The sequence below is a fragment of the Neofelis nebulosa genome, chromosome 10, assembly GCF_028018385.1.
Source record: "Neofelis nebulosa isolate mNeoNeb1 chromosome 10, mNeoNeb1.pri, whole genome shotgun sequence".
Classification (NCBI taxonomy): Eukaryota; Metazoa; Chordata; class Mammalia; order Carnivora; family Felidae; genus Neofelis; species Neofelis nebulosa.
This window is the reverse complement of record NC_080791.1, coordinates 73,622,357-73,646,217: the sequence shown is the minus strand read 5'-3', so window position 1 is coordinate 73,646,217 and position 23,861 is coordinate 73,622,357. Positions and strand designations below refer to the sequence as shown.

The 23,861-nt window shown below is 51.4% G+C and overlaps 2 protein-coding genes across 4 annotated transcripts in view; one reads left to right on the top strand and one right to left on the bottom strand.

Moving 5' to 3' along the window:
• OTOG (otogelin) overlaps positions 1 to 12,610 on the bottom strand; it is a 90,902-nt gene extending 78,292 nt beyond the window's left edge. Inside the window, exons 1-12 of the mRNA XM_058686540.1 lie at positions 12,382 to 12,610; positions 11,883 to 11,952; positions 11,654 to 11,714; positions 8,228 to 8,303; positions 7,204 to 7,296; positions 6,864 to 7,018; positions 4,377 to 4,495; positions 2,834 to 3,039; positions 1,862 to 1,992; positions 1,488 to 1,594; positions 953 to 1,062; positions 448 to 576 (exon numbers count right to left, since the gene is read on the bottom strand). Of these exons, the coding sequence (XP_058542523.1) occupies positions 448 to 576; positions 953 to 1,062; positions 1,488 to 1,594; positions 1,862 to 1,992; positions 2,834 to 3,039; positions 4,377 to 4,495; positions 6,864 to 7,018; positions 7,204 to 7,296; positions 8,228 to 8,303; positions 11,654 to 11,714; positions 11,883 to 11,952; positions 12,382 to 12,493 (1,369 nt within the window). The 5' untranslated portion in view covers positions 12,494 to 12,610. The remainder of the gene's footprint in view (positions 1 to 447; positions 577 to 952; positions 1,063 to 1,487; positions 1,595 to 1,861; positions 1,993 to 2,833; positions 3,040 to 4,376; positions 4,496 to 6,863; positions 7,019 to 7,203; positions 7,297 to 8,227; positions 8,304 to 11,653; positions 11,715 to 11,882; positions 11,953 to 12,381) is intronic.
• A 2,592-nt stretch (positions 12,611 to 15,202) lies between these two features.
• USH1C (USH1 protein network component harmonin) overlaps positions 15,203 to 23,861 on the top strand; it is a 47,009-nt gene continuing 38,350 nt past the window's right edge. The window contains exons 1-2 of one of the 3 annotated variants that reach the window (XM_058688393.1): positions 15,203 to 15,345; positions 22,851 to 22,918. In XM_058688393.1, coding sequence (XP_058544376.1) covers positions 15,310 to 15,345; positions 22,851 to 22,918 — 104 coding nt within the window. In that variant the 5' untranslated portion in view covers positions 15,203 to 15,309. The remainder of the gene's footprint in view (positions 15,346 to 22,850; positions 22,919 to 23,861) is intronic. The other 2 variants (XM_058688391.1, XM_058688392.1) reach the window with 2 other exon arrangements.

The window sequence follows — 23,861 nt, the reverse complement described above, 5'->3', positions numbered from 1 at the left end:
CAGATTCTGACCCCTAAAGTCAATGACTGTATCTCTACATTTTTTTATCCCAACAACCCCTGCCTAGCCGAATGGGCTACACACTACAGATGTGTGGCAAATGTATACCCCCTCAAAACCAGTGCATTTATATCCCATACAAAACAGTATGTGAACGAATGTTTAAACAAATACATAGGTGATAAATGAACAAATGAATGAATGAATGGCTTGTTCTCATCTATACACAGTCCCGATGAAATTAAATACCCTGATGAACTTCTCAAGAGCCACAGTTCCACCCCCATCCTCAGCCCCCTTAAGCCAGTCATTCGTTTATTCACTTATTAGTTGTGTGCTCCTTGCTTCACTCATCCCACAAACAGGCATCCTCTGAGCCCCTGCTTTGGGCTCGTGCGTACCAGCCCAGGAAGATGCTGCCAGGCACCCGCTCCACCCTTGGCATACCATCGGGGCAGTAACAGCCGTCCACACAGGCGATCTCGCTGTCCACACAGGATGCCTGGGACTGGCAGGAGGCAGGGCAGCAGGCGATGCATTCGTTGTAGGTAAAGTCCTTCTCCTTGCAGTGCACGGCTTGGGAGGAAGGGAGCAGTCCAACCAGTCCCATCGGTTCTGCCAGGACACACCCACCCCCTACTCCAGGCCTTGGGGGAGAGGGAGGGAGGACTGTGATTTTCCTGTTCCCCTAGCCCCCCTGGGTAACCAGAAAGTTGGCAAGAGCCTGGGAGGCTCTGAGAACCACCCTCATCTCACTCTGTGGCCCTGGGTCAGTCCCTCCACTCTGAGCCTGTTTTCTCATCTGCCACATGGGGCCTCACGGCTTCCAGCTCTGACAACTGTGGTTCTAAGCAGGACAGGACGTTGAACTGAGGCCTGATGAGGCCACCCACAGCCTCAGGGCAGAGATTGTCTGAACCTCTCCCTGCCCCCACCACCAGGATACACCTACCACATTGCTGGAGCTGGGTCCTCCAATCCTGCAGGGGCCGCCCCGCCTGGGCACACGCTCGGGCATACTCTGCCAGCGCCCGGCACCAGGTGGCTTCATCGCCCACTGCTCTGTGCAGGGAAACCGAGGGTCACACCGGAGCCCAATCTCTCACCAGCCCTCCAGAACCCTGTAGAGACTGCCAGGGCTCAGGGCACGCACCCCTCCTTGTCCCACAGCTAGGAAAGGGAGACTGGGAAGGTATCTAGGTATACAGATGGAGGCAGGACACCCGGGTTCTAGTCCCAATATTGGCATTGATTTGTTTGACCCTGAGGGTGTCAGTCCCCATTTCTGGGCTTCAGAGAATAGGGAAACTCTTCTGCCCCACCTATGCAGATAAGAATTTCTGAGGTTTTGGAAGTGTATCTGTCGGGGCCTGGGATTATCAGGCTCAGTGGCCCACATGCTGAGACCACCCACCCCCCCGCCCCTCAGTACTGGGACAGGTCTCCCCACAGCCCAATACCAGCTCCAGTCCTGGTTGCCTACTCACTGGCAGAGGTCACTGGTACAGCTGGCTGTGAAGGGAAGAGGGCTGACGTAGGCATGGCAGGCATCAAAGGGGGGCCGCAGCAGTGCCTCGCACCGGTCGTACACACCCTGGGGAAAGAGCCAGGGGCCAGAGCTGGGAGCTGGCAAGGCCACTCACAGCCCTCTGACTTCACCCACCCCTACACAGAACCCCAATTTGAGACCAAGGGAGAGAAAGAGGATGATGGAGGGAAAAGGGATGGGGCCATAGGCACAAACAACCCTGGGCTCCTGCAGCCAGTGACTTTCTAAGAGGGAGACAAGAAACCTAAGCCAGACACTAGGATGAGGGGTAAGGGGAGGGTGGGGAGTAGGTATTCTCCCCAGGGTCCAGACCTGCATGGTTCCCGGGCTCTGCTGCAGACACGGTGGGCGAGGCAGGGAGGCAGTTGTAGGCCTTGGAGGCTGGTTGGGGGCTTGTTCCTGCCAGCTGTGCACAAACTCAGCCACATCGTCGGTCAGCTTCCCTGGAAGGGAGAACTAGCATGGTCACAGGTGGGTGCGACGGGGGAGGAGGGGAGGGGCCGCACAGGGCTCTGAGGGAGGGCAGGTGGAGCCGAAGAGATACCAAAAGCGGACAAGGAGTTGAAGAACCCAGCCTCTTGGCTCCCATCCTCCCATCCCAGTTTGCATTTCCCAACAGAGCCACTCTCCTGAGAAAGCTGGTGGTGATAGTCAAGAATACTCAAGAACCTGTAGTAGCTCCCTACTCTCCAAACTCAGGGGAGGCAACTAGTATGTGAGCCTGGACAAGCTCTCTCCAAGCCTCAGTTTTGCCCTATGTGAAATGGGCAAATTATCCCCCACCATGGTATTATTGCCAGGACTGTATGAGATGATGCGTGTTAAGTGTTCAGTATGTTGTGGGTGCTCAAAGGTGTCACTTCCCTTCTTGGGAAGGCCAGAGTCACCATGATTTGGCCCTGCATGCTTCACTTTTACTTCTTACCACTCCTCTATAGGTATCTTCAGCTCCCACGGGGCCCTTTCTCTTCCAGGCTCTCTCTGGCCTTCTGCTCCTGCCCCCACCCTACACTCACAGTGTGTGCTTAATATCCTACCTAGCAAAGTGCCCTTTAGATCCTTACACAACTCTAGTAGGAGTGGTCTTTATGACTCTTTTACCCACAAGGAAACGGAGGTTGAGTGACCACACACTTGGTAGGAAGGGGTCCTGACCCCCGACTGGGTCTTTAGTACCATGGGTACTGCCCCAAGACCTCTCCCACCTTTCCCAGCCTGACCTCCACCCAACCTCTTCCCTACTTCCATCCAAACCCCTCGAAGGCCACTTGCCCTGCACCTCACCATAGCTGGTCACCAGGTCATCCTGAGGGTCGGCGTTGTTGTTCCCACACAGCCCATGAGTCCAGCCCAGGAACTCTGGGCTCATCTTGATGTAGACGGCTGAGGCACCATCCCAGGCCAGCGTGAAGGCTGACTGATGCCGCACAAGGACGTAGCCAGCAAGCCTCTGCAGACTCACGCTCCCCATCACATGTGGCAGTTGGACTCTGCAGGGCACAGCCCAGAGCTTCTGGGTGTTCACATCACCCCCACTCACCCAGTCCCGTCACCAAAGGACCCGCCAGCCCCACCTGCAGGAACCATCATGTACCCAGTGCCTGCCTCGTCCACACGCAACTGGTACCATGTGAATCTGAGGCCCCCACTTTCCCCCCTGACTTCCTGGGCATCTGAGGCCCACCATTAGGGAGAGATTCTTTTGTCTTCGGTGTTTAAAACTTGCTTTTTAAATTTGCAATTTCCCTGGCAGGGATAAATCTTAGAGTGTCTGAAGTTGCTAGATCCTTTCTCCTGGACGGGAGAAATGGTATAAGCGGACATTTACTTGTTTTGTGTGTTTGTTTGGGGCTTTTTTTTTTTTTTTTTTTGGTGGGGAGCAAGAAAGGCATAAGAAGAGAAAGAGGCTGAGAGATATGGAAAACTAGGAGTGGAAGAAAAGATGGAGAGACATTGCAGTCCCAACCACATTCCCAGTTTTACTGGGACGGGGTCTCCCAGCCAGTCTGGAATTTGGCAACTTTCAATCCACCAGAAAATCAGGAAAAGAAAATTAAAGAAGGGTCTAACCAGCCAAAACTGGTACCCAAAGATCCATATACCAATCTTTTCACAGGAGAAACACCTGGGCTTTCGGTTTACATTCAGCGCCAGAAACCTTGGTTACCCAGTTTCCAGATTTGAAGCAGGAAATGACAATGGGAGAAGGGTCATTGCAGGAAGACCCCTTCCCCCAACCCAGCAGCAACATGAAGTGACAGCAGATAGCAAGGGAAGGAAAGGACAGTGAAGACAAGAGACAAGACAGATTTCAGAAAGAACCATGGTCTGGACCATCTGGTGTGGGGGCAAAGAGTCCTTATTCCTCTGGTCCCAGGCATCCCTGATGTCCCAGCAAGATAAATAACATTGAAATGACCCTCTATCATCAGAGAAGGGTGACAGTGTGCTTAATATCTATTCAAGGAGGCTTGAACTACATATGATCCATTCACAAAGATTCCCTTAAAAATGTGAAAGAAAAGAATTGAGCATGCTTGTAGTGTTATACCCTCAACTTTATCTGGAAAATTCTGATTTGAATACCCACTGTCTGGGAAACCCACAGGGCCTTGAGTCTCCGAAAATCTTGAGGGACTCATCTTTCCACAAACCCAGCTGACTAGAAACCCAGCTGGCCTGCCAGTATGTTCCTGCTCTGACGGTGGAAACTGCTGTTTGCCCCTAGAAAACAATTTTCTTTAGGCTGGAGAAGAAAGGTACTCACCATCCCCCACCACTAGTGTCAGGGAGCAGGAGAGCTCAGGACAGAAGGTGTTTTAGTTACCTCACGCCTCCATGGGTGACCTCCTTGGCCAGACGGATCTCCTGCTCACCCGCAAAGAAGAGGCTGACAGACCTGGAGCAGGTGTAGGGGGAGGAGCCGCACTGCGGGTCGTTGTGCACCTGATTGGGGGGTTCAGAGGCCAGTGTGCAGGGCTCCCACTACAGACCTGGCCCTGAGCTTCAGTTCTGAGCCCAGTGGCACCCTGTGGAGCTTCCGCTAATGCCGATACCCTGCCCCCAGTGTGCCAAACACCTTTCCTCTGTGATGTCTCCAGTCCCCACAACGCCACTTGACCAGGAGGTCAGAGCTATGATTATCTGCATCTCCCAGAGGGAGCAACTGATACTCAGAGAGGTGAAGTGATGAAGGTCACACACACACAGCCAGAATTCCAACTCAGGACTGAAGGTGAAATTTCAGGGCTCTTTCCAGTACACTGTGCTGGCTCCCTATTTCTGGACTTTTTGTTTTTTGCAATCCAGGTTATCCCATCAGATTGAAAGCCAAAGTAAAGTATATGCTCACACAGTCACACACACACACACACACACACACACACACACACCCCTCACATATTCACAGGGTACTCTCAATACATACACTATAAACACACTCCTGGCAGGATATAAACAAGACCCTGGCAGGCACAGTCTTGTCCTTCACGGCACACATAGGCACACGTCACCCCTGTGCTGCCTGTCACATAAGCATCTCCTCTGTCCCCTCCTCAGACAGGACCCACCCCCCAAAGCCATAGGACCCAAGAGAGGGAGGAGAACTGAGGTCCCCAGGGCTTAGGGAAAAGTCTGAAAATGTTTCTTCCCGGTGTGGAAACTCTTCCCAGGAGTAAACCTTCCACTAGATTACTGTTCAATGTGTTTAAGCAGGCTGGAGTCATTTCATCTAGAAGTGGGGCCTGTGAAAACCACCTCACAGTCTAATTAAATTTTTCAAACTTTTGGACCATGACCCACGGTAGGAAATAGAAATGTATACATATATAAATAAAACAAAAGTTTTACAAAATAGTGTTTACTCCTATTCATGTGCAATGCATCCTTATAATATTTTCTTTCCTTTCTCTTTCTTTCTTTCTTTCTTTCTTTCTTTCTTTCTTTCTTTCTTTCTTTCTTTCTTTCTCTCTCTCTTTCTTCCTTCCTTCCTTCCTTCCTTCCTTCCTTCCTTCCTTCTTTCCTTTCTTTCTTCCAGTTGGGACTTATTAAGTTGATTTCATAATCCACAAATGTGTGGCATCCCGTTAGTCTAAGTAATTGACACATACCCATCATGAAATGACAGTCATGAAAGATCCTGATGTGTGATACCAAAGCAGAGAGGGCAGAATTGCTCAGCCCATCCAGGGCATGGTCCTTGGGGCAGGCCCTGGGCAGGTCTATGCCTGAGAGAGAAGGACACACCCAGCTAGCAGAGGGGTGACACTGAGCACTAGGATTTCCCCAAACTCCCAGCCCGCTGGCCCTCACTCAACACTGACTGAGGTGCCCCTCAGCAGAGCTGGCTCCCCAAGTAGACTTTTCTCCAGATGGAGGTACTGACCAGTGCCTGAAGCTGATGCCCCACTCAACACAAGGAGCAAGCATGTAAATCAGGCCTGCCTGACAGTAAGTCTCAGACATGTGTTCATATACTAGACAAACTCTGACTGAGCACTAATCTGGGTACAAGGAACACCGAATGAGAAGACATGGTCCCTGCCTGGAAAGCTTATATCTGGTAGAGAAGACCAACCTGGAAACAGACCTTTGTGAGAAAAATGCACTGACAATGTAACAATGAATGCAGAACTTTGATTACACAGGCTCTCAGAAGAGCCCCTGAGCGTAGGTCAGCGCATCCAGAAGGGCTTCTTAGAGGAGGTAACTATGAACTGAGTCATCCAGGACCTGCCATTCCCTCTGAGGCACAGTGCTCTTTCTTATCTCAGATCTTTAGCACCCAAGTTCCCTTTACCTAGAACGTTCTCACATCCATCTTTTACCCCTGGGACCCTTCACTTGGCTAACTCCAATTCATTCATCAGTTCTTCACTTAAATGTCACTTCCTCCAGGAAGTCTTCCCTGATCATCATCCTTCCTAACGAGGAAGGTAGGTTTCCATCACGTGCTCTTCTAACATTTGGCGTTTCTCCTCTGAAGCACTCAGTTGTACTTGAAATGATTCATTTGATCTGAGGTCTACTGTAAGTTCCGTGTGGACAGAGACCACATCTGTGTTGTCGTCCACAAGGCCACCACCAAGCCTTGTGCCAGGAAGAGTACAAGTACGCACTTAATACTTAATGAGTGAGTGACTGAATCAGTCACACTGGCCAGGGGCATCCAGGAGTGGGTGGGTGAGAGAGGACTGTGGGGCCTGCAGCTCCTTCCAGGTGTAGACTCTCTAACTCTCACAAGGAGAGCCCGGGCCAATACAACCTCCAGAGCCTAGTGGAAACTTCTAGATGGGCAGGGTAGGGAAGGCCTCACCTGGACTGAGAAAGTCTGCCCCTCAGGTTCATGGCGCCCCGCCAGGGTATAGCTGCCCTTCCCAGAGAGGTAGTAGTACAGGCCATCAAATGTCTCCACATGGTGCTGTCCCCATGCCCGGCAGATGCTGTCCCGCTCAGGGCCAGCATTGTACACTGTGCCAGAGAAGAGAGAACCTGTCCGTACAGTTGCAGTGGGCACCAAGCTAGAGGCCGGTGGGTTCCAGAGCTGGCAGAGAACCCCCCACACACACCCCAGCCCAGGACCCCCAGGCCTCAGGCCCTCAAGCTCTCCCTGTACCCAGGGCCAATCCCAGGGGTGGGATGGAGCCCAGACCCACCCATCTGGCAGCGTGGCCCAGTGGCATTGAAGCGTCTGCAGTCACAGAAGGCTGGGTACACACACTCGCCCCCGTTGAAGCAGGAGAACAAGTCTGCATGGGAGACACAGAAGGCACCTCCCCATTGAGCTGAGATTGGCAAAACCCAGTGATACAGCACCTCCCTCGTGCCAGGGCACCAGACCCAGCACTCCCAGAGCTGCACAGAACTCAGATCCCACCATAGGTAGCCCCAACATTCCTCAGTAGCTAGCTCTAATGGGGACACAAGTAGGATGCCTCAAACCTGGCTGGCTGTCTTCCTCCCTGACAGACAGGGGGTGTGGGGTCTCAGAGTACCTGTCCTCAGCATGCATCAGGTGGCCCCCAGACTGGCTCCATCTGGGCCTTCAGCTCCCTGTGCTAAAAGTTCCTGGCTACAAGACAAGGCAGGCAGACTGAGAGTATGGAGCATGTGGAGTGCCCAGAGATCTTCAAGTACCATTTTCCTCCCTTTCCTTATGCTTAGGGGAAGAGGCCTAAGCATGAACCAGGGAAGGGGGAGATGTCTCACATTTGGAATACAGTAGACAGAAAGGCCACAGAGGAAAAGAAAACAAAGTAGAGCAGACTGTGGTGAAGGAAGGAGCCATGATGCAAGACAAAGGGCCACAGACACAGGACAGGATAAAGGTAGAGGCCACAGACACAGGGCAGGGTGAGGGGAGAGGCCGCAGAAACAAGGTGAAGTGGGAGGGGGAAATAACCACTAAACAAGGAAACACAATCTCACTAGCATCAGATAGTGTGAGAGAGAAAAGCCACAGGGCCATGGTCGTAAGAACAGGACACTGCAGAAGAAGCTCTCCTCAGCCAGGAAGGAAAAAGCAAAATGGAGTTGGAGACCGGGGCTGGAAAAGGTGGAAAGACACCCCTTTCTGGGGAAAAAAGGTCACAAGAGGCCCTGAAGAAAGCCTGCCCTGCCGTCACAGGTTTCCCTGAGGGCCAGGGCCTTCCCATGGGCTGCAGGGAGGGGGCCACTTACAAGATGGTGCACATTTGGCTCGATGGAGCCGTCTTTCCCAAGAGGACATGGCCAAGGAGTCCAGGACTTCAGCCCCCTTTACAAAACAGAAGGAAGAGAACTCGGTCAAGGGCTGATGTCAGGGAAGGACCTCCTAGGGGTCATGCCCCTTCCTGTCCATCACCTGGAGGAGGAGATGCCCTGCCCCTCAGTGCCCCCAACCAGCCCACCTCTGTAGGCCCACTTCTGAGAGGTCTGGAACACAGAACTCTCAGGCCTGCCCTAGAGGAGTGAAGGCTGGTTTTTATCCTCCAAGGTGGCATCTCGGTGGCCCGAACACAGTTCCTCCGCTCCATGCTCCAATATCCCCCAGCCTCCACTCCTTTCTTCTCTCCCTCCCAGCCCAACACAAAACCCCCTTGTCTGGAGAACAAATACTCACCACAGAAACCACATGAGGCAGACCGAGGAAACAAAGGCAACCCCTCTCCCCAGGTCAGGGGAACATCTCACCCCATCCTCCACTCCAACCTTCCACACAGGTCACCACCCACCATCCTCAGAATGCAGCTCCAAGCAAGGACTTTCCCTGATACCATAAATCTGGGGAGGCCACAAGCAAAGAGAGCCGAGAAATCCTATCTTCCAGACCAGAAATCCCAACATGTGGTCTCTCAAGATATAAACCATCTGAAATTCGAACTGTCCCAAACATCAGATGTGTTCAGTCACCACACGGCTAGCTGACTTGGACACCTGACTTCCTGGACCCTAGTGTGAGGAGTCTCATGTCACCTGGGACTGGGGTCCTGGGTGCAGCAGGCTCCTCACCTCTCAGAGCCCTGGCCTCCCCATTTGTACAGCTTCCCAGATCTCATGTTCTTATTCCTGGGGCCAACCAGGCACCAACCACACTGTGGGTATTTCTCACATGTCTTCCTCCCTCATTGTCATCTCTGTATCCTCAAGCAGAATCCCCAGCCTCTGGCCAAGGACTCAGACAGAACCCTTGGTCCCTGGAGCCCAAGCTCAGTTCTTTGCTCCTCCTTGGCAGGCCCAGTCTCTCTACCTCATCCCTGGGCACTCCCTCCCTCCCTTTTCACCATCTTGCTAACCCCTGGAAGATTACCAGCCCCTCCCTGGCCAGGTTTCAGTGTTCTTGTCCCACATTGGCCCCTGGTTCCCAGGTCCTCCCTGGCTCTCCTTACCCTCCAGACCCAGCCAGAGCCCCAGGAGTTAGGCTTCCCACCGTGGTCGTAATCAATCTCACAGGGCCTCGGAGACCATGGGAAAAACGATCACCATCAGCTTCCCATAGGCCCTGAAGAGCTCTTAATGAAGCCTGGTCTTTGTGTCTTTCCACTCCTTGCCCCCTCCTCAGATGTGGCTCCTGAGATCAGTGTTAATGAAGGTAAGATAGCCAGTGCTTGCAGTGCAAGGCCATTTTCTGGAAAACATTTTAAATCTTGCCCAAATGATTCGTCTTCAGTATAGATCAGAAGTTCTTAATCATTTTGATGCCAAAGACCCTTTTGACAATCTAGTGAAGCCTAGCAACCCATTCTCAGAATAATGTCTATAAATGCATAAAATAAAACAGAAGATTACAAACATACCGATTATATTACAATACAGTTACAAAAATATTTTATAAAACTGATTAATAATATTTGTGCTTGTTTATTAATACATTAAATAACAAAATAGCAGCAGGTCTTAACATTGCCAGAGTTTGGAAGTAGTGAGTTTACATGAGATCTGGAAATATCAACAACTGTAAGGTGATATGAAAATACATATGATTTCTACTGGTGACAGGCACAGACACTGCTATTGCTGCATTGTGGTTTGTAGCCTGTAGTAATAATTAAAGGGGATGCTAAATTTCAGTTAAATTGAGGATCCTGTGAATAACAATGTGAGTTTTTTTCCCCATCCTGGTCTATACCCTCAATTCTCTGGAGAATGGCTGAGTTCTACAGGAATGTGGCAGTACTGAAGTAAAGGTTGGCTGACTGCTAGTCTGGGACCTCCACCCTTACCGATGAGGTTATTCCAGGCAAAAGCCCTCGAAGGATCCCCAGGTTCACTTTCTAGCTAATGACCTCATTCTCCCACTCCCACTGAGTAGCTTTAAAGGAAGGTCATTCCAACCCCTTATTTGCTCTAAGGAATAATGTGAGAAACCTACTGGACTTGGCTGATCCAGAAGCTTCCCAGAGGAAAACGGAGGGAGGCTTACCCTGGAATCTGTTAAGGAAGGAAGCCGGCCAGCAGAATGAGGTGCTTGGGTAAGGATAATTTTCCCCACTAAAACACAGGGATTCCTGGAGTTCTGGAGGGCATTGATGTTGTGGGGAAACAAGCTGGCTCCACCAGGAGACCTTGTTTCACCTGCTTTCGAGGGCCCCGGCAGGTCATCCTTGATTTCATCTTATATAAAAAGAGTAACAACATTGTCTTTCAACTCAAACTGCATCTGGCCGTGATTCTAAAACTTGAGGCCTGGAAAAGTGGGCAGACAGAAATAAAGAGCCTAGATAATCCACACCTTACAGAATAAGCATGCTTTCCTCCTGCCTTGGGGGTCTTCATTCATACCTATTTCCAAAAGACAGGTATTTGGGGCACATTGTTTTCTAGTATAAACAATACTCCCCAACCTGCTGGCCACAAAGAGCTGATCCCGAAGGCCAAGGTGCATGAGTTGAGGTTCAAGATCCTCTGTGGGACCTGGTTATGGGTGGGCTGGATTTGTAACATGTCTGTAGTTGGAGAAAAGACACATGCAGGACAGGATTGAAAAGAGAACCTGAGTCGCCTGATCCAGAGACCAAAAAAAATTGGCAAAGGGGGAAAACAAACTACCACCTCTCCTGAAAGCATGGAGGACCCCAGGAGGGTGGGCAACAGATTATGGTGCAGACTCAGAGGATAATAGTTTGGGGCTCCCTTTCCCAACCAGCCCTTCCTCACAAACCCCACCAAGTGGCCCGATTTTCGTCTCTCCTCTCTAGGTATCCTTGCTGGAGCATGGCTCAAGATATGGAGTGGGGCCTCTTACAGGGCTTTGTACTTTCCCAGACCAGGCAGGGAGGAGAGAACTCAACTCACCTAAACCCTCACCTTGCTGTCACCCCAGGACGGGGGGGAGAGTTCAGCTATGTTCTGATTGCATCTTAGTGCCCTCCTCCGCAAACAAAACAAAACAAACAAGACCAAAACCAAACTGAGCCGACTACTGGGTCCCAAGAGATTAGGAAAGTGGGAATAGAGCCATCTCGTAAATTTGCACACTTCAGACATATACTAGGAACACTGTTTGTTTCCTTCCAAATAACTGCAGAGACAACCTTCCTGCAACCTACAGAGCTCCCTGCCAGCCCCAGTCCCAGAGAGAAATAAGCCCCTGCCCAGTGAAGACCCCTTCCCAGGGCCTCCTCTTACCTGGCCTCCTATCACTGTTGTAGCATCCTCTATGGCAAGGGTCACCTCCTGAGAGCTGTGGCTAGATGAGAAATAAGTCTAACATGGGCGAGGGGATAGTAATGGGCCATACATCCCCACCACCTCCAAGCCTCCCCCCTACCCTCTGTGCTAAAACCCTGGGGTCATCCATACTAGAAACAAAGATGGGAGCCGCGGATGCAGTAGCCACAGGCTTGCCCCTACTCACCTGGGATCCCGGGCAGGCTCGGGCTGCAGCACTGGATTGCCCTGGGCTGTGGGTGCCGTGGGGGCTGCGGCTGGGAAGGGGGATTGCTTTCCACTCAAGCCAGGCCTCTCTTTGTTGGGTCTCCCACCACCTATCCCCCCACCTGCTAGGAAGCCTCTTCTGCATCCCCCCATTCTCTCTCCCTATAGACTTCAATCCTTTCTCCCTCTCTCTGACGACCTCTCTTACAAGGGTCTCCTCCCTCTTTCCTCCTACTCTCTGTGCCCCAGTTCTCTCTAGCTCCCCACCTGGGGTCTCTTCCATCCTGCCTAACTTGGGACCCATTCCCCTGGCTGTCGCCGGCCTCTTTTTCCTTCCGCGCCCCCTCCGACCCTCTCCTTGGCCGTGGCCCTGCCCTCCCTCAAACCTCTTTTTCCTCCCTCTCTGAAACCTGGCCAGGCCGGTTCTCCTAAAGGTTCCCCCCAGCCCCTGGCCTCCCCTAGCCCACACCCTCTCTCACCGAGAGCCTGCACCCTCAGGGACGGGACCGTCGGCTCACCCCAGGGCAGCGAGACGCAGGCGAGTAGCAGGCAGAGCGCGGGCGCGGGGGCGCGCGGGGCCGGGGCCCCCATAGGGGCGCAAGGGGACTGGGAAGCCTGAACGCAGGATCCGGAGCTCGAGTGTCTGTCCCGGCGAACGCAGGGTCACATCTCCACTCGGCGACCGCAGTCCCTCTCACTCTCTCGTCTGAAGGTTCCCCTGGCCCCTCCTCCCAGGCGCTGGGCTCCTCCCGGAGCTAGAGTGACAGGACTGCCCCGCTCATTACCATAATTTAGGCGCCAGATCTCAGCCCAGCCTTTGCCCCACATGACCTGTGGCTGCCCCTCCCCAGGGGAGACTGGATTCAGATCACTAAGCCTTAAGTCCCCCGGTGGAGCAAGGAGATAGTAAGTGCAACCCCCAACATCCCTTACCCTTCAAAGATCTCCAACTCAGAAACCTGGGTTTTGGAAAGCCCTTCCACCAGACACCCAAGATGCTTGTGTGAGTCTGGTCTTCCACTCTCCTTTTACAGAAGCCCTGGGACATGCCACTCGGTGGTCCGTTGTCAGTATCAGAATCAAACCTGCAGAATCCTAGCACCACTCACCATTACAACTTCCTGGCTCCCCAAGTCCCTACTCTACCTGTTCTGAGCACCTCTAGGGAATGAATCATGACTTAGTCCTCTGTATGTCCAGCACTAGTTCAGGCCCCAGCTCAGAAAATGTTGACTGAATGACAGAAGTTCCTCACACTCCTATATTATTGATCCCATCAAGGCCAGACTTTAACAACAACATACAAAAACAAACAAATAAAAACACTTTAATTTTGAACAAGATATACTCCCTCTAGAAGGAATTGTTTAACGTTGGAAATGTGGGCTTGGCAGCCTTGGGAACCTGTGTATCACTCCCTTGGCTAACTAAGTGTTGGAACACAAACCAGATGCAAGTCTTGCAGAAATTATGATGATAATGGTGGTGGTGGACTCAGTATATAAACTTGGAATGCATTCATTTATTCATCCATTGAACAAATTTGTTGAGCATCTATTTCTTACCACCCTTGTTCTGGGAATATAGTGGGAAATAAAGCACACATCCCCACAGAGAGTATTTGGAGCTGTAGGCATAGATGAGAAGAAGAGGAGGGAATCAAAGATGGAGACTTAAGGAACCCTGGTTAGGGAATGGGTGAAGACAAAACTTGAAAAGGAACATTCACAGGAGAGGAGAGACAGGACTTAGTGTTGTCCTCAAAACCAAAAGATAAAGCATTTAAAGAAGGAGAGAGCCTGTGGGAGTGGTGGTCATGGAAAACGACTGAGGTGGCCAGTGGACTGTATTCCCCTTGTAAGGACATTTGCCACTTTGCCTGGATTCTATGAAATAACAGCCATATGACTTAGTTAACAGATGTAGAAAATCAACAAAGTAAGTTAGAGGAGAATATATTTTATGTGTCTTTCCTGGACCTTTGAAAAATCCCACAAGTCTTCACCTTTTATCTCTGCCTTAACTAGTTAATACTAAGGTGAGAACATGGATAATATTTCAAGCTTCTTCTCCAGGAAGGATTTATATCCTAAAGTAGGCAATAATTTAGCTCAAATAAAAACAAGTCTGTTGGCAAAGCTTCAGCCATTGGGGATAAGATGAAAAGGAGAGGGGTCTTTAGGTGTCCCTGAAGTTATGATTATAAGTGGTTCACTATTTTGGGTTGCTGTCCATCTCCCTGTCCCCTGCTCCCTGACATGGTGCACACAGATCAGGCTCCCACCATGGGTTAAATCCAGGCACAAGCTCCAAGATTAAAGGTCCCACTCGCTCTCATTCACACCTATTTTTATCACCTCTTTCCTAATCCACTCTTTCCTCTCAGTTTGTCCCAGGCTTGGTTCATCATTGTCTTTGTACCCCAGCCCTAGACCTAGGAGTTGAGCGAACTTTGGCTGAATAAATCAAATGAATCAGATGGGGTCTGGGCCCTGGGTAAAGGTCAGCAGTAAATCAGGATGTCACTGCCAGGCCCTTCCATGCCTCAGTGAGCGTGTGTGTGTGTGTGTGTGTGTGTGTGTGTGTGTGTTTGGAGTGAGATTGGGCTAGGGATGTGGGATGGAAAGTTGGTTCGGGAGGGGCACTGCCACCCACTGGTTCAGGCCTCTATGAGCCTCATAAGACCCAGACTGAAGGGATTCACAGATCAAAGATTTCTTCCTAATGGGAATAAGCCCATGGAGGAGGCCTTATAGAATTGCGCTGGAGGTGAGATGCCTGGCAGTGGGTGAAAGCCTCAGGAATGCACGAATGTGCCTCTATTTGCGCATCCATTGATTATCCCTACCCACTGATGTGAGTCTCAGGACCTCCACAAAAAAGTAGTCTGACCCCCCCAAACAAGTCTCAAACCTCCCCAGGCCTCCTGAGATCCTCTCCCTCAACTGCTTGTGTTTGGGGGAGCACAAGATCTCACTGGCAGTGAGTGACAGGGTTGAGATTCTGTCTAACTCCAGTTCTGCCTAACTCCAGATAATAAACAACAAAACAACGCACATTCGTTGAAGACTCACTAACTATCACGGTCTATTTAAACTCCCTACACCCGTGTAGATTTCATCGAACCCTCCAAGGGGAGGGCCAGCATCGAGTTCAATCACCGCTGCCACCACAACATACACACAGTCGGGGACATTTGCTCCGGAGGGCGTCGGTGGGAGGCGACGAGCTTCCGGACAGGTGTTCTGGACGGCCCAGCGGCCCCGCCCAGGCCCCGCCCCTCCGCGCCCAGGCCACGCCCCCACCGCTCCCAGGGCTGCCGGATCTCGTTGCGGCTCCTGCCGGCTTGGGGCCGCCAGGCAACCGAAGTAGCGAGTTGTGTGGCGACGCTGCGATCTGGCCCAGCCATGGACCGGAAGGTGGCTCGAGAGTTCCGGCACAAGGTCAGAGCTTTTTAGGGGCCCCTAAAGAGTCCAGGACTCCGGAGTCCTGGACAGGGTGAGTGGGGGATTGTCAGACCGAGTGCCACCCCTCCCTTTTCCAGCCCGGACTTAGAGCTGTGGATGCACTGGGACCCCTGAGAGTCGTTTGATTTCCAGCTGGGATCCCCAGTGAAATAAGGGAGGGGACACTAGGACTCCAGGTGTGGGAACCCATAAACCGATCTCCAGAAAGTGCCCTTTCTCCTTCTGCTCTCCAAGGGTGGGAACTTCTCTGGGGTTGGAATTCCTTCCAGCCTTGGCCTGAGGACAGGATGCTTCTCTGACATGCCCCATAGTCAGTCCCCCAGCTCCTAGTGCCCCAAGCTCAGGGCTGTTGGAGCATATGGAGAGGGTATGGGACAGTGTCTGAGAGGTGAGAATTGGTGGGAAGGAAAACTGGCCATCTCTCTCTGTCCTTTGACCTCAAAACATGAGTTAGAAGCACTTTAGGGAGCCTTTCCCCACTTCAGGGCGCCTTTCCCCACTTCAGGGCATATCTTAGGGCCTGAGAAGCAAGCCCCTGGCACTGACAAGGAGGCAGTGGGAGGAAGGGAGGAGGTACGGAGAGTCAGCCAGACTCTTCAGACAGAGCTATATCTCCCCTGGTGTGTCCCACTAAGGGACATCAAGGATGGTTCAGGATTCTCAGGCCCTCACAGAAAGGGGCTGGATTTCGCCCAGGGTATTTCCAGAACTGTTTCCAGAGCTGTGTGGGAGTTGCTGAGGTCCTGAGACCAGAGAGGACCATTGGAGGTAACCCAGCAGACCTCCCCACTAAGACTTAGGATGCTTCAGAGCCCAAGGGTGAAGCCAGGGGTATCTGGAGCCACCCACAGGCTTTGCCTGAGGGACAGGTGACTCTGTGCCCTGAGGCCATCACAGAGCCTGATGGGGCAGTGTCTTTAGACCAGGCCAAACCTCTTCCCAGGCCTGAGGGAGGAGAGCTCAGGTAGGCAAAGTCAGGGTGCTTAACCCCTCTCTCCTCACAGAGAGGCCCAGGGAGCCAGAGGAGCCAGTCAATGTAGAGGCCACAGGAGCTAAGGGCCAGGGGGAATCATTCAGTTAATAAATGTATTTGGAGCACCCACTCAGTGCCAGACCTCATCTGTGCCCTCACATTGCTGGTTGCACAAGCAGGAGGCAGACCCTACATTAATAATTACCCACGACTGGGTGCTGAGTGTTGGGATCAAGGTTTGGTGGGAGTACAAAGGAGGAAGCTCACACTGGCAGAAGTCTCCTAAAAAAGAGGGCTTGGGTATTCTAAGGATGAGAGATAGCTGGAAATTCAGCAGGAGTTTGGGGCTGGCAACTAGCAAGGGGAGCATGAAACTGTTCACCAGTGCATCCTGTTGTGCAGAGACGTGAGGGGAGAAATTTCAGCCGCAGGGGACATTTGGTGAGTGTAGATTTCAGGCAACCCACTTCAAAGGAGCACAGCCTCTCATCCCCACCGCAAGGCTCAGGCTTGAATTTCAGTTTCCTGCCCCTGAGCAGAAAGTAATGTCAGGTCCTCTTTTGCCTCTTCCCTGTGGGTACTATCTTTGCCTCTCTTTCAAGAATTACCTATGGAGTCCCTGGTGTCTGACTTGCCCTGGAGTTAGCCCCTGTTTCTCTTCACCAGGGCCTGCAGGTTCCAAAGGACTTCGGGTCTTCGTGTTTCCATTGCTCTGCTCTTCCTCATCACAGGAGTCATTACCTATTTATGCCCCTGTGTGTGCAGGCGGGGCCGGCGCCATGTGGGCAAGGCCTAGGCTGGACTTTGTGCCCTGCAGCCTCCAAGACGGCAGGAGCCTTCCCCTCCCAGGTTGAGATCATCTAGGAACTAGGCAGAGAAGACAAAGCAGCAGAGGATACAGATGGGGGCGCACAGCCATACTGGGTGAAATTTACAGCTTCTGTTGATTGTTTTCTAGGTGTCCCTTCCTTAGTGCTGTAATGCAAATTTACCCCTTGGGAATGGTTTGTAATGGAAATCTTTATCTGTTGGGAGTAGCACTAAAAGTGGTATATTGTCATGGAAAGTGCTGTGTGGCCTTGAGCAAGTTATTAACCTCTCTGTGCTTCCGTTCTTTGATTTGTTAAATGAAGATAACAATAATATTTGCCTACTAAGGTTCTTGTGAGTGTTGGGTGAGATCTACACGGGTGTAGGGAGTTTAAATAGACTGTGATATTTACTGAGTCCTCAACAAATGTCCATTGTTGTTGTCTATTATATGAAGTTGGGCAGAACTGGGGTCAAATCTCAACCCTGTCACTCACCGCCAGTGAGACCTTGGGCAAGCCATTTAATCTCACTGAGTTCTAGTTTCCTCGGCTATGAGATGAGGTTCACAGTGCTTACCACACTGGACAGTTAGGATTAAATAGGAATTCAAGCACTGGCTACTCTGGACCTGTGGTAACCATTTGGTCCATGGCCACCTGCAGATACCTGCAGAGCATCCTGTTGGATGAGCCAGCAGGCTCCAGGCTGTTGAGTCGAGTCCCTTTCTCTGGGCTTGTGCAGTTTCCCCAGGACATCAGCAGTACTTGCATGCCCTTCCCAGTCACCACCTTGGGCCAGGATACCAAGGAGAGGGAAGGGGAGCATCAGAGACCAAGTAAGCCTCGTCCCCGGAGAACCAGATTTTCAAAAGAAGGCTGTCCTTCTGCTCACTGTGCCTGCATGTTGGAGGAACTTGGTTACTCATTTGCTCAAAAAGTTTTTATTGCCTGTTCAGTAATCATTCATTTATGGATATCTGTAGTGTACCCTGCCGAGGCCAGGCCCCTGGGGGGCAGGAGGAAGGGGATCAATAAGAAGGTCAGAAAGGCCCCCTGCCTTCCAAAGTTTTACTAATCATTCATGCAGTAAACATTGACTGAGCTCCTAATATATGCCCAACATTACTCTAACCGTTGAATAATAAAACAAAGTCCCTGGCTCCTTAGTACACTCTAGTGGGGAAGACAGACAGTTAACAAGTAAACCAATACAAGTATCATACAAAGTAGTGATACATGTCATGGAAAAAATAAACTAGGATGAGAGGACAGAGAGCAACCAGTTGGTTGTCAGGAAGGCCTCTCTGAAAAGGTGATATTTGAACAGACATCTAGAAAGAAGGGAGGGAAGGAGCCATTCCAAGGAGTGGAAGAACTTGGAAGAATATTCCAAGAGGAGGGAACAGTAAAATACAAAGGCCCTGAAGCCTTTAGGAACAGCAGGGAGGGTGGTGTTTCTGAGAGGAATTACAGATTGAAGAGTAATGGGTGATGAATTAGAGTGGGTTGGGGGCCTGTAGACCAGGGTCAGGACTTGGGGTTTTGTTCTCAGAGTGATGAGAAGCCAGCAGGGGAGTGACACGACTGCCTTGCATCTTACACGAGGGATTGTTCTGAGTGCTGGTAGAGAGCAGACTGAAGGGGCCAGGCGTGGAAGGGGGATCCCAGGCAGGAGGCTCCTACAGCAGCCCAGGCCAGAGGTGGGGGCTTGGACTAGCATGAGGAGCAGTCAGACCCCAGACATGAGAAAAGGTAGACCCAGTGGGTTCTGGTGATGGGTGGCTATGGGTGTGGAGAGGGAGGCATCAAAGGGGAGTCTACATTTTGGGAGGAGCAAGTTGGTGGGGACAAGATGGGAGGTGGTGGAAACCAAGAGTTCCATTTTGAATGTTGTAAGTTTGAGATGCCTGTTCAAGCATTAAGTAGAGAGGTGACAAAGAAGGCCAGGAGCTGTGGGAGTCTGAAGATGGGGGGAGAGATCTGTGCTGGAGATAAGCTGCAGTGAGTCCTTGAGGAATAAATGGTAGCTCAACCTCTGAAACTGATGAGGTGACGTAGGGACACAGTGAAGAGGAAAAGAAGACCCAGGACTGCACCAGGGCACCCCAACCTTTAGAGGAGAGGAAGAGAGGAAGGAACAGCAAGTGAGGTAGGAGAAGCAGGGGAAGAGGGCATGATCAGGTGTGCCAAGCACTGGGTCAAATGCCACCAACTAGGGGTGCCTGGGTGGTGCAGTGAGTTAAGCATTCAACTCTTGATCTCGGCTCAGGCTGTGATCTCATGGTTCATGAGTTTGAGCCTCGCACTGGACTCTGCACTGGTGGTGGGGGAGCCTGCTTGGGATTCTGTCTCTTCTTCTCTCTGCCCCTCCCCTGCTTGTTCTCTCTCTCTCTGTTTCTCTCAAAAGAAATAAATAAACTCTAAAAAATTTAAAAATGAAAACAAATGCCACCAAGTAGCCAGCAAGACACAGGTGTCTTGAAAGGATGAAGAATAATAAAACAAGAACCAAATATACCCAGTACTACCCAGGGGTAGTGCTCTGAAGGCCTGAGGAGAAGTGTGGCTGGATCCATTCATTCCAGCAACATTTATGGAGTGCCCACGGCCTGCTAGCTGCTGAGAATATAGAATCTGTGTTCATTTACTTAGTTCTGGTCAACAAACACTTAGCATTTAATATTTGCCAGATACTGTGCCAGGCATTAACTCAATGAATAATAATAAAAAAAAAAAAAACGATTAGGGTCTCAAAGAAGGATGAAATCCTATGAAATAGGTACTTTCATCCCCATTTTATGAGGAAACTGAAGCCCAGAGAAGTGCAGAGTCAGCCGGGGAAGGGGCTTGTTGGCCTCACCCTGCCACACTCCTCCCAGGCCCGTGTCTGGGCCACACACAGATTAGTGGGGAGACAGGAGAGTAAAGAGAGAATGTACAACACAGCGTGGTGAGTGCTGTGGCGGGGGTGGGAACTAAGTGGTGTCACGTGCGCAGAATGACAGCACAGGACTTGTGGGGGAGCATGAGGAGAGGTTTGACCAAGGAGAGCTGATGTTTGAGGCATCTTAAAGGTGGAGGAAGAGCTCACAGGGAGAAAATTCTGCTGGTACTACCACTGCTAAGAGCCAATGTTTCACACCGGCCAGAGTTGAGGCAAGAAGTGTGTGGCTTATCCCAACGGTTTCCCAAATGGGAGACTAAAGAGAGCTTTACGAAGGATGGGCAGGGACGCATGAACCCACCTGGGAGCAGCAGCAGGAACCCAGGTGCTCCTGAAGGGGCAAAGGAAGGGGAGAGCCATGGCTACAGGCAGAAGCTCAGAGCTGCTTGTAAGGTGATGTAGCAGAGAATGTGAGCGGGGGAGTCAGAACCCCATTTTCTCTCTCCTCGGGCTCTCACACCAGCTGGGTGTCACAGGGCAGGGAGCCCAGGCAAAGCATCCTGGGACACAGGGCAGTGTGGAGAAGGCTGCAGAGTGGGTCTGGAGACAGAAAGGAAGAGACTCAGCACATGTTTCAGAGTCCTCAAGATTTGGGAGCCCTGGGCACTGTTCTAAATACTTTGTGTATATTTGCTTATTTAGTCCCCACAACAGCCTGAGAAGGGCAGATGTTCGTTGAGTGGAACAACATGCATTATTTAATTTGCTCTTGCTCTCTTTCTCGGTCTTTGGCAGGGTGCACACGTGGAGTTGTATTTGCATGAGCTGAATGTTGTTTGCTTTCCCTGTGCAGCTCTCCTGAAGGGCCAGTCCGTATGAAGGAATGCTGGGAGATGAGGCTGGAAAGGGCCCAAGGCTAAACGCAGAATTTACCTCAAGGGCCCTAGACAGGGGGCCTGAGCCCCCCTTACCCCTACCATACAGACAGATAGCAAAGAGTTAGTTGAGGATCAGCCAGAGAATGCTGATGCAGGATGGAGGAGACCAGAGATAGGTGGGCCGGGAAGGAGGGATTGATGTGATAAAGTATTTGTAGATGCTGGGTTCCTTTGGGGTTTCTGTGCCCATGTCAAGAGAGATCCAAGAAAAGGAAAAGATTTTTAAATCTAATTAGAAAAAGACACAGTGTCTGGCACACAGTAGGTGCTCAGTAAATGTCTGTTAGACGAATGCATACAAAAAGTTGTATCCGGTAAGTGGATACTATGTGGTGGTCAGAAACAAAGCAAAGGTTTAGAGCCAGCCGGCATACGTTGGAGTCTCAGCTCTGCTCCTTCTTGGAGCCTATGTTTTCTCTTCTCTCAAAGGGGGATGATAGTATCCATGCATGTCAGAGGTTTGTTGGGAGGTTAAGAGAATTTACGTAAAGTTCCTAGACATGGTTGGCAGTCAGTAAGCAGAGTATGGCCTGAATGAGAGAACAAGGAGCAGTCCAAGGGCCGAATTCAAGGAGCCCCTGCTCCAGGGCACTTTGTGCCAATGTCCTAATACCCTGCGCTCAGTGGAAAGCACCTGGCATGCAGTAGATCCTCGACAGCACTGTGCCATGCAGAGGTGTGCAGTGCCCAGAGGTGTCTACTGAATGATGAATGCACTCCAGTTGCTCTGGTCTAGCGCCTTCCTTCTATCCTCTTGGTCAGCCCTGGGCCACCGCCTTCCCATCACTCCTCAGCACGCATCTGCCACAGCCTCCTGGTTCTATCCCTCTTAGCTCAGTTCCAGCTCATCACAAAAGAGTAGGTCTTTTGTGCAAACTGGTGCAAGATGGACTGTCCTGCCTCCTCCCACCTGAACCCTGCTTTCATTTAAGGGGAATCCAAGCCTCCTCTTGTAGAGTCTTTCCTGACCATGCACAGTTCAGAGCCTCCTGACCCGCCTCCCAGCTGGAAGCTGTTCTTGCCCTCTTATTCAGTCTTGGGCTAAAGAGAGAATCAAGGATACAGCGTGTAGAGATTCACACTGAACTGGGAGTGGAATCTGGGGCTTCTACCCACCAGTTCCCCTGGGATTGAGGTGCTAATGAAACAGCTCCTGACCCTGACCTTGGAGTCCCAGCCATTGACGTCAGCAAAGTTGAAATGATGTAACTTGACTCTCCCCCTTGAGGGGGAGGGGAGGTGAGGGACTGAAGGGATGTGGAGAGGTGAAGGAGTAGCCAGGAGGCTGACTAGTGGACAGACGGCAGGGCTAGCCCAGCCTAGGCCAGGACAGGACAAGGCAAAGTTGCCCCTGGCATTGGTGACAGAGAAGAACGGTAGGGTCCTTCCAGTGGGTAGGATGTGCTATCTGAGCGAGTGGCCCAAATCCTTTCTGAAAGCAGTTATCCGGCACTACAGTCACCATCAGGTAAGACACTGGGCTTCTTCCAGACCAGGGATCTGACACTGGCATTGCCACTCTGGACTCTGGTGACATAGCCATGGGGTGAGCGGTAACACTGCTGTCATGGGAGTACATCAAGGTCACGCGGAGGTTCATGTGTGTGCATATGAATGTGTGTACCTGCCTGGGGATGAGGTTCAGCCTGGCCACATCTGGATGTGCAGAGGTACTCCTGTGGCCACTTTGGGGTGATCTGCATGTGCCTGATGTGTTACGGTCAGAGGGCCAGCCTGGCCCCTGGCTGCCCTCCTCTCACAGCCCCAGCCCTGTGGAGGTGCTGAGGAGGCCCTTGGCAGTGGCCTCCCCCTCCCCGGGGTCTGCTATGGGAGTGCTGGGCCTGGGGCTATAATTCTGCCCTTGGGTTTTCTAGGTGGATTTTCTGATTGAAAATGATGCGGAGAAGGACTATCTGTATGATGTGCTGCGGATGTATCACCAGTAAGTGTGCTGGGTCCAGCTCCCATGGACCACCCCGGGGTACCTCTGTCTCTAGAGAGCCCTGGGATGGCTTGTTCTGAGAAAGGAGGACCTCCCCCTCCCATCCTTGGGAGCTCTGGGAAGGGGACAGATGCTCAGTGCTCCTGGGAATCAAATGGACACACCATTCACTTGCCTTAGCAAATGTTTACACAAATACTCTGTGCATGGCTCTGTGCTAGGAGCTGAGGGCACGTGAGTGAACAAGACAGACCGGTCGCTGCCCTCAGTTTGCTCACAATCCAATGGATGAGGCTATCAAGTAGCCAGAAAGGTTCAACAGAATGTAAGTGCTGAGATAGAACAAGAAACGCCAGCTGCCCCCAGCTACACATCAGATGTCACTTGTTTATTCATCCAGCATACATTTGTAAGCTCCTACCACTTGCTGGGTACCAGGCAGAATCTGGAAATGAAAAAGATCTAGTTTCTTTCTTTAAGTAACTCGTGACTCAGTGGGGGGAGTATACAGACACTACAACCACAAAGAACTCCAATATAAGTCACAGCAGAATAACTGCTAAGGTGAAGTAAAAGCAGGGTGAAGAAAGGAGCTTTTGCTTCTCATCATGGCAGGGAGGACCGGGACGGCTTGAGCTAGGTTTTGAAGGGTAAGAAGGATTTTGATAGGTGGAAATATCAGAGAAGGACATTCCAGGACAAGGGATCAATATGAGCACAGGTGCAGAGACATGAAAGCACAGGGAAGTGACAGGTAATCTGGGGGAGTAGAACCCAGGGCACACAGAGGCCATGAACAGCCACAAGCCTGGAGTAGCTCCACGGAGACAGGCCGTGGAGGCCCTGAGTCCTTCAAGGAGAATGGATGATGTCCTCTGGGCAGTGGGGAGCCATTGAAGGGTTTTGAGAAGGGGAGTGACTTATATTTAGAAAACATTAGCTG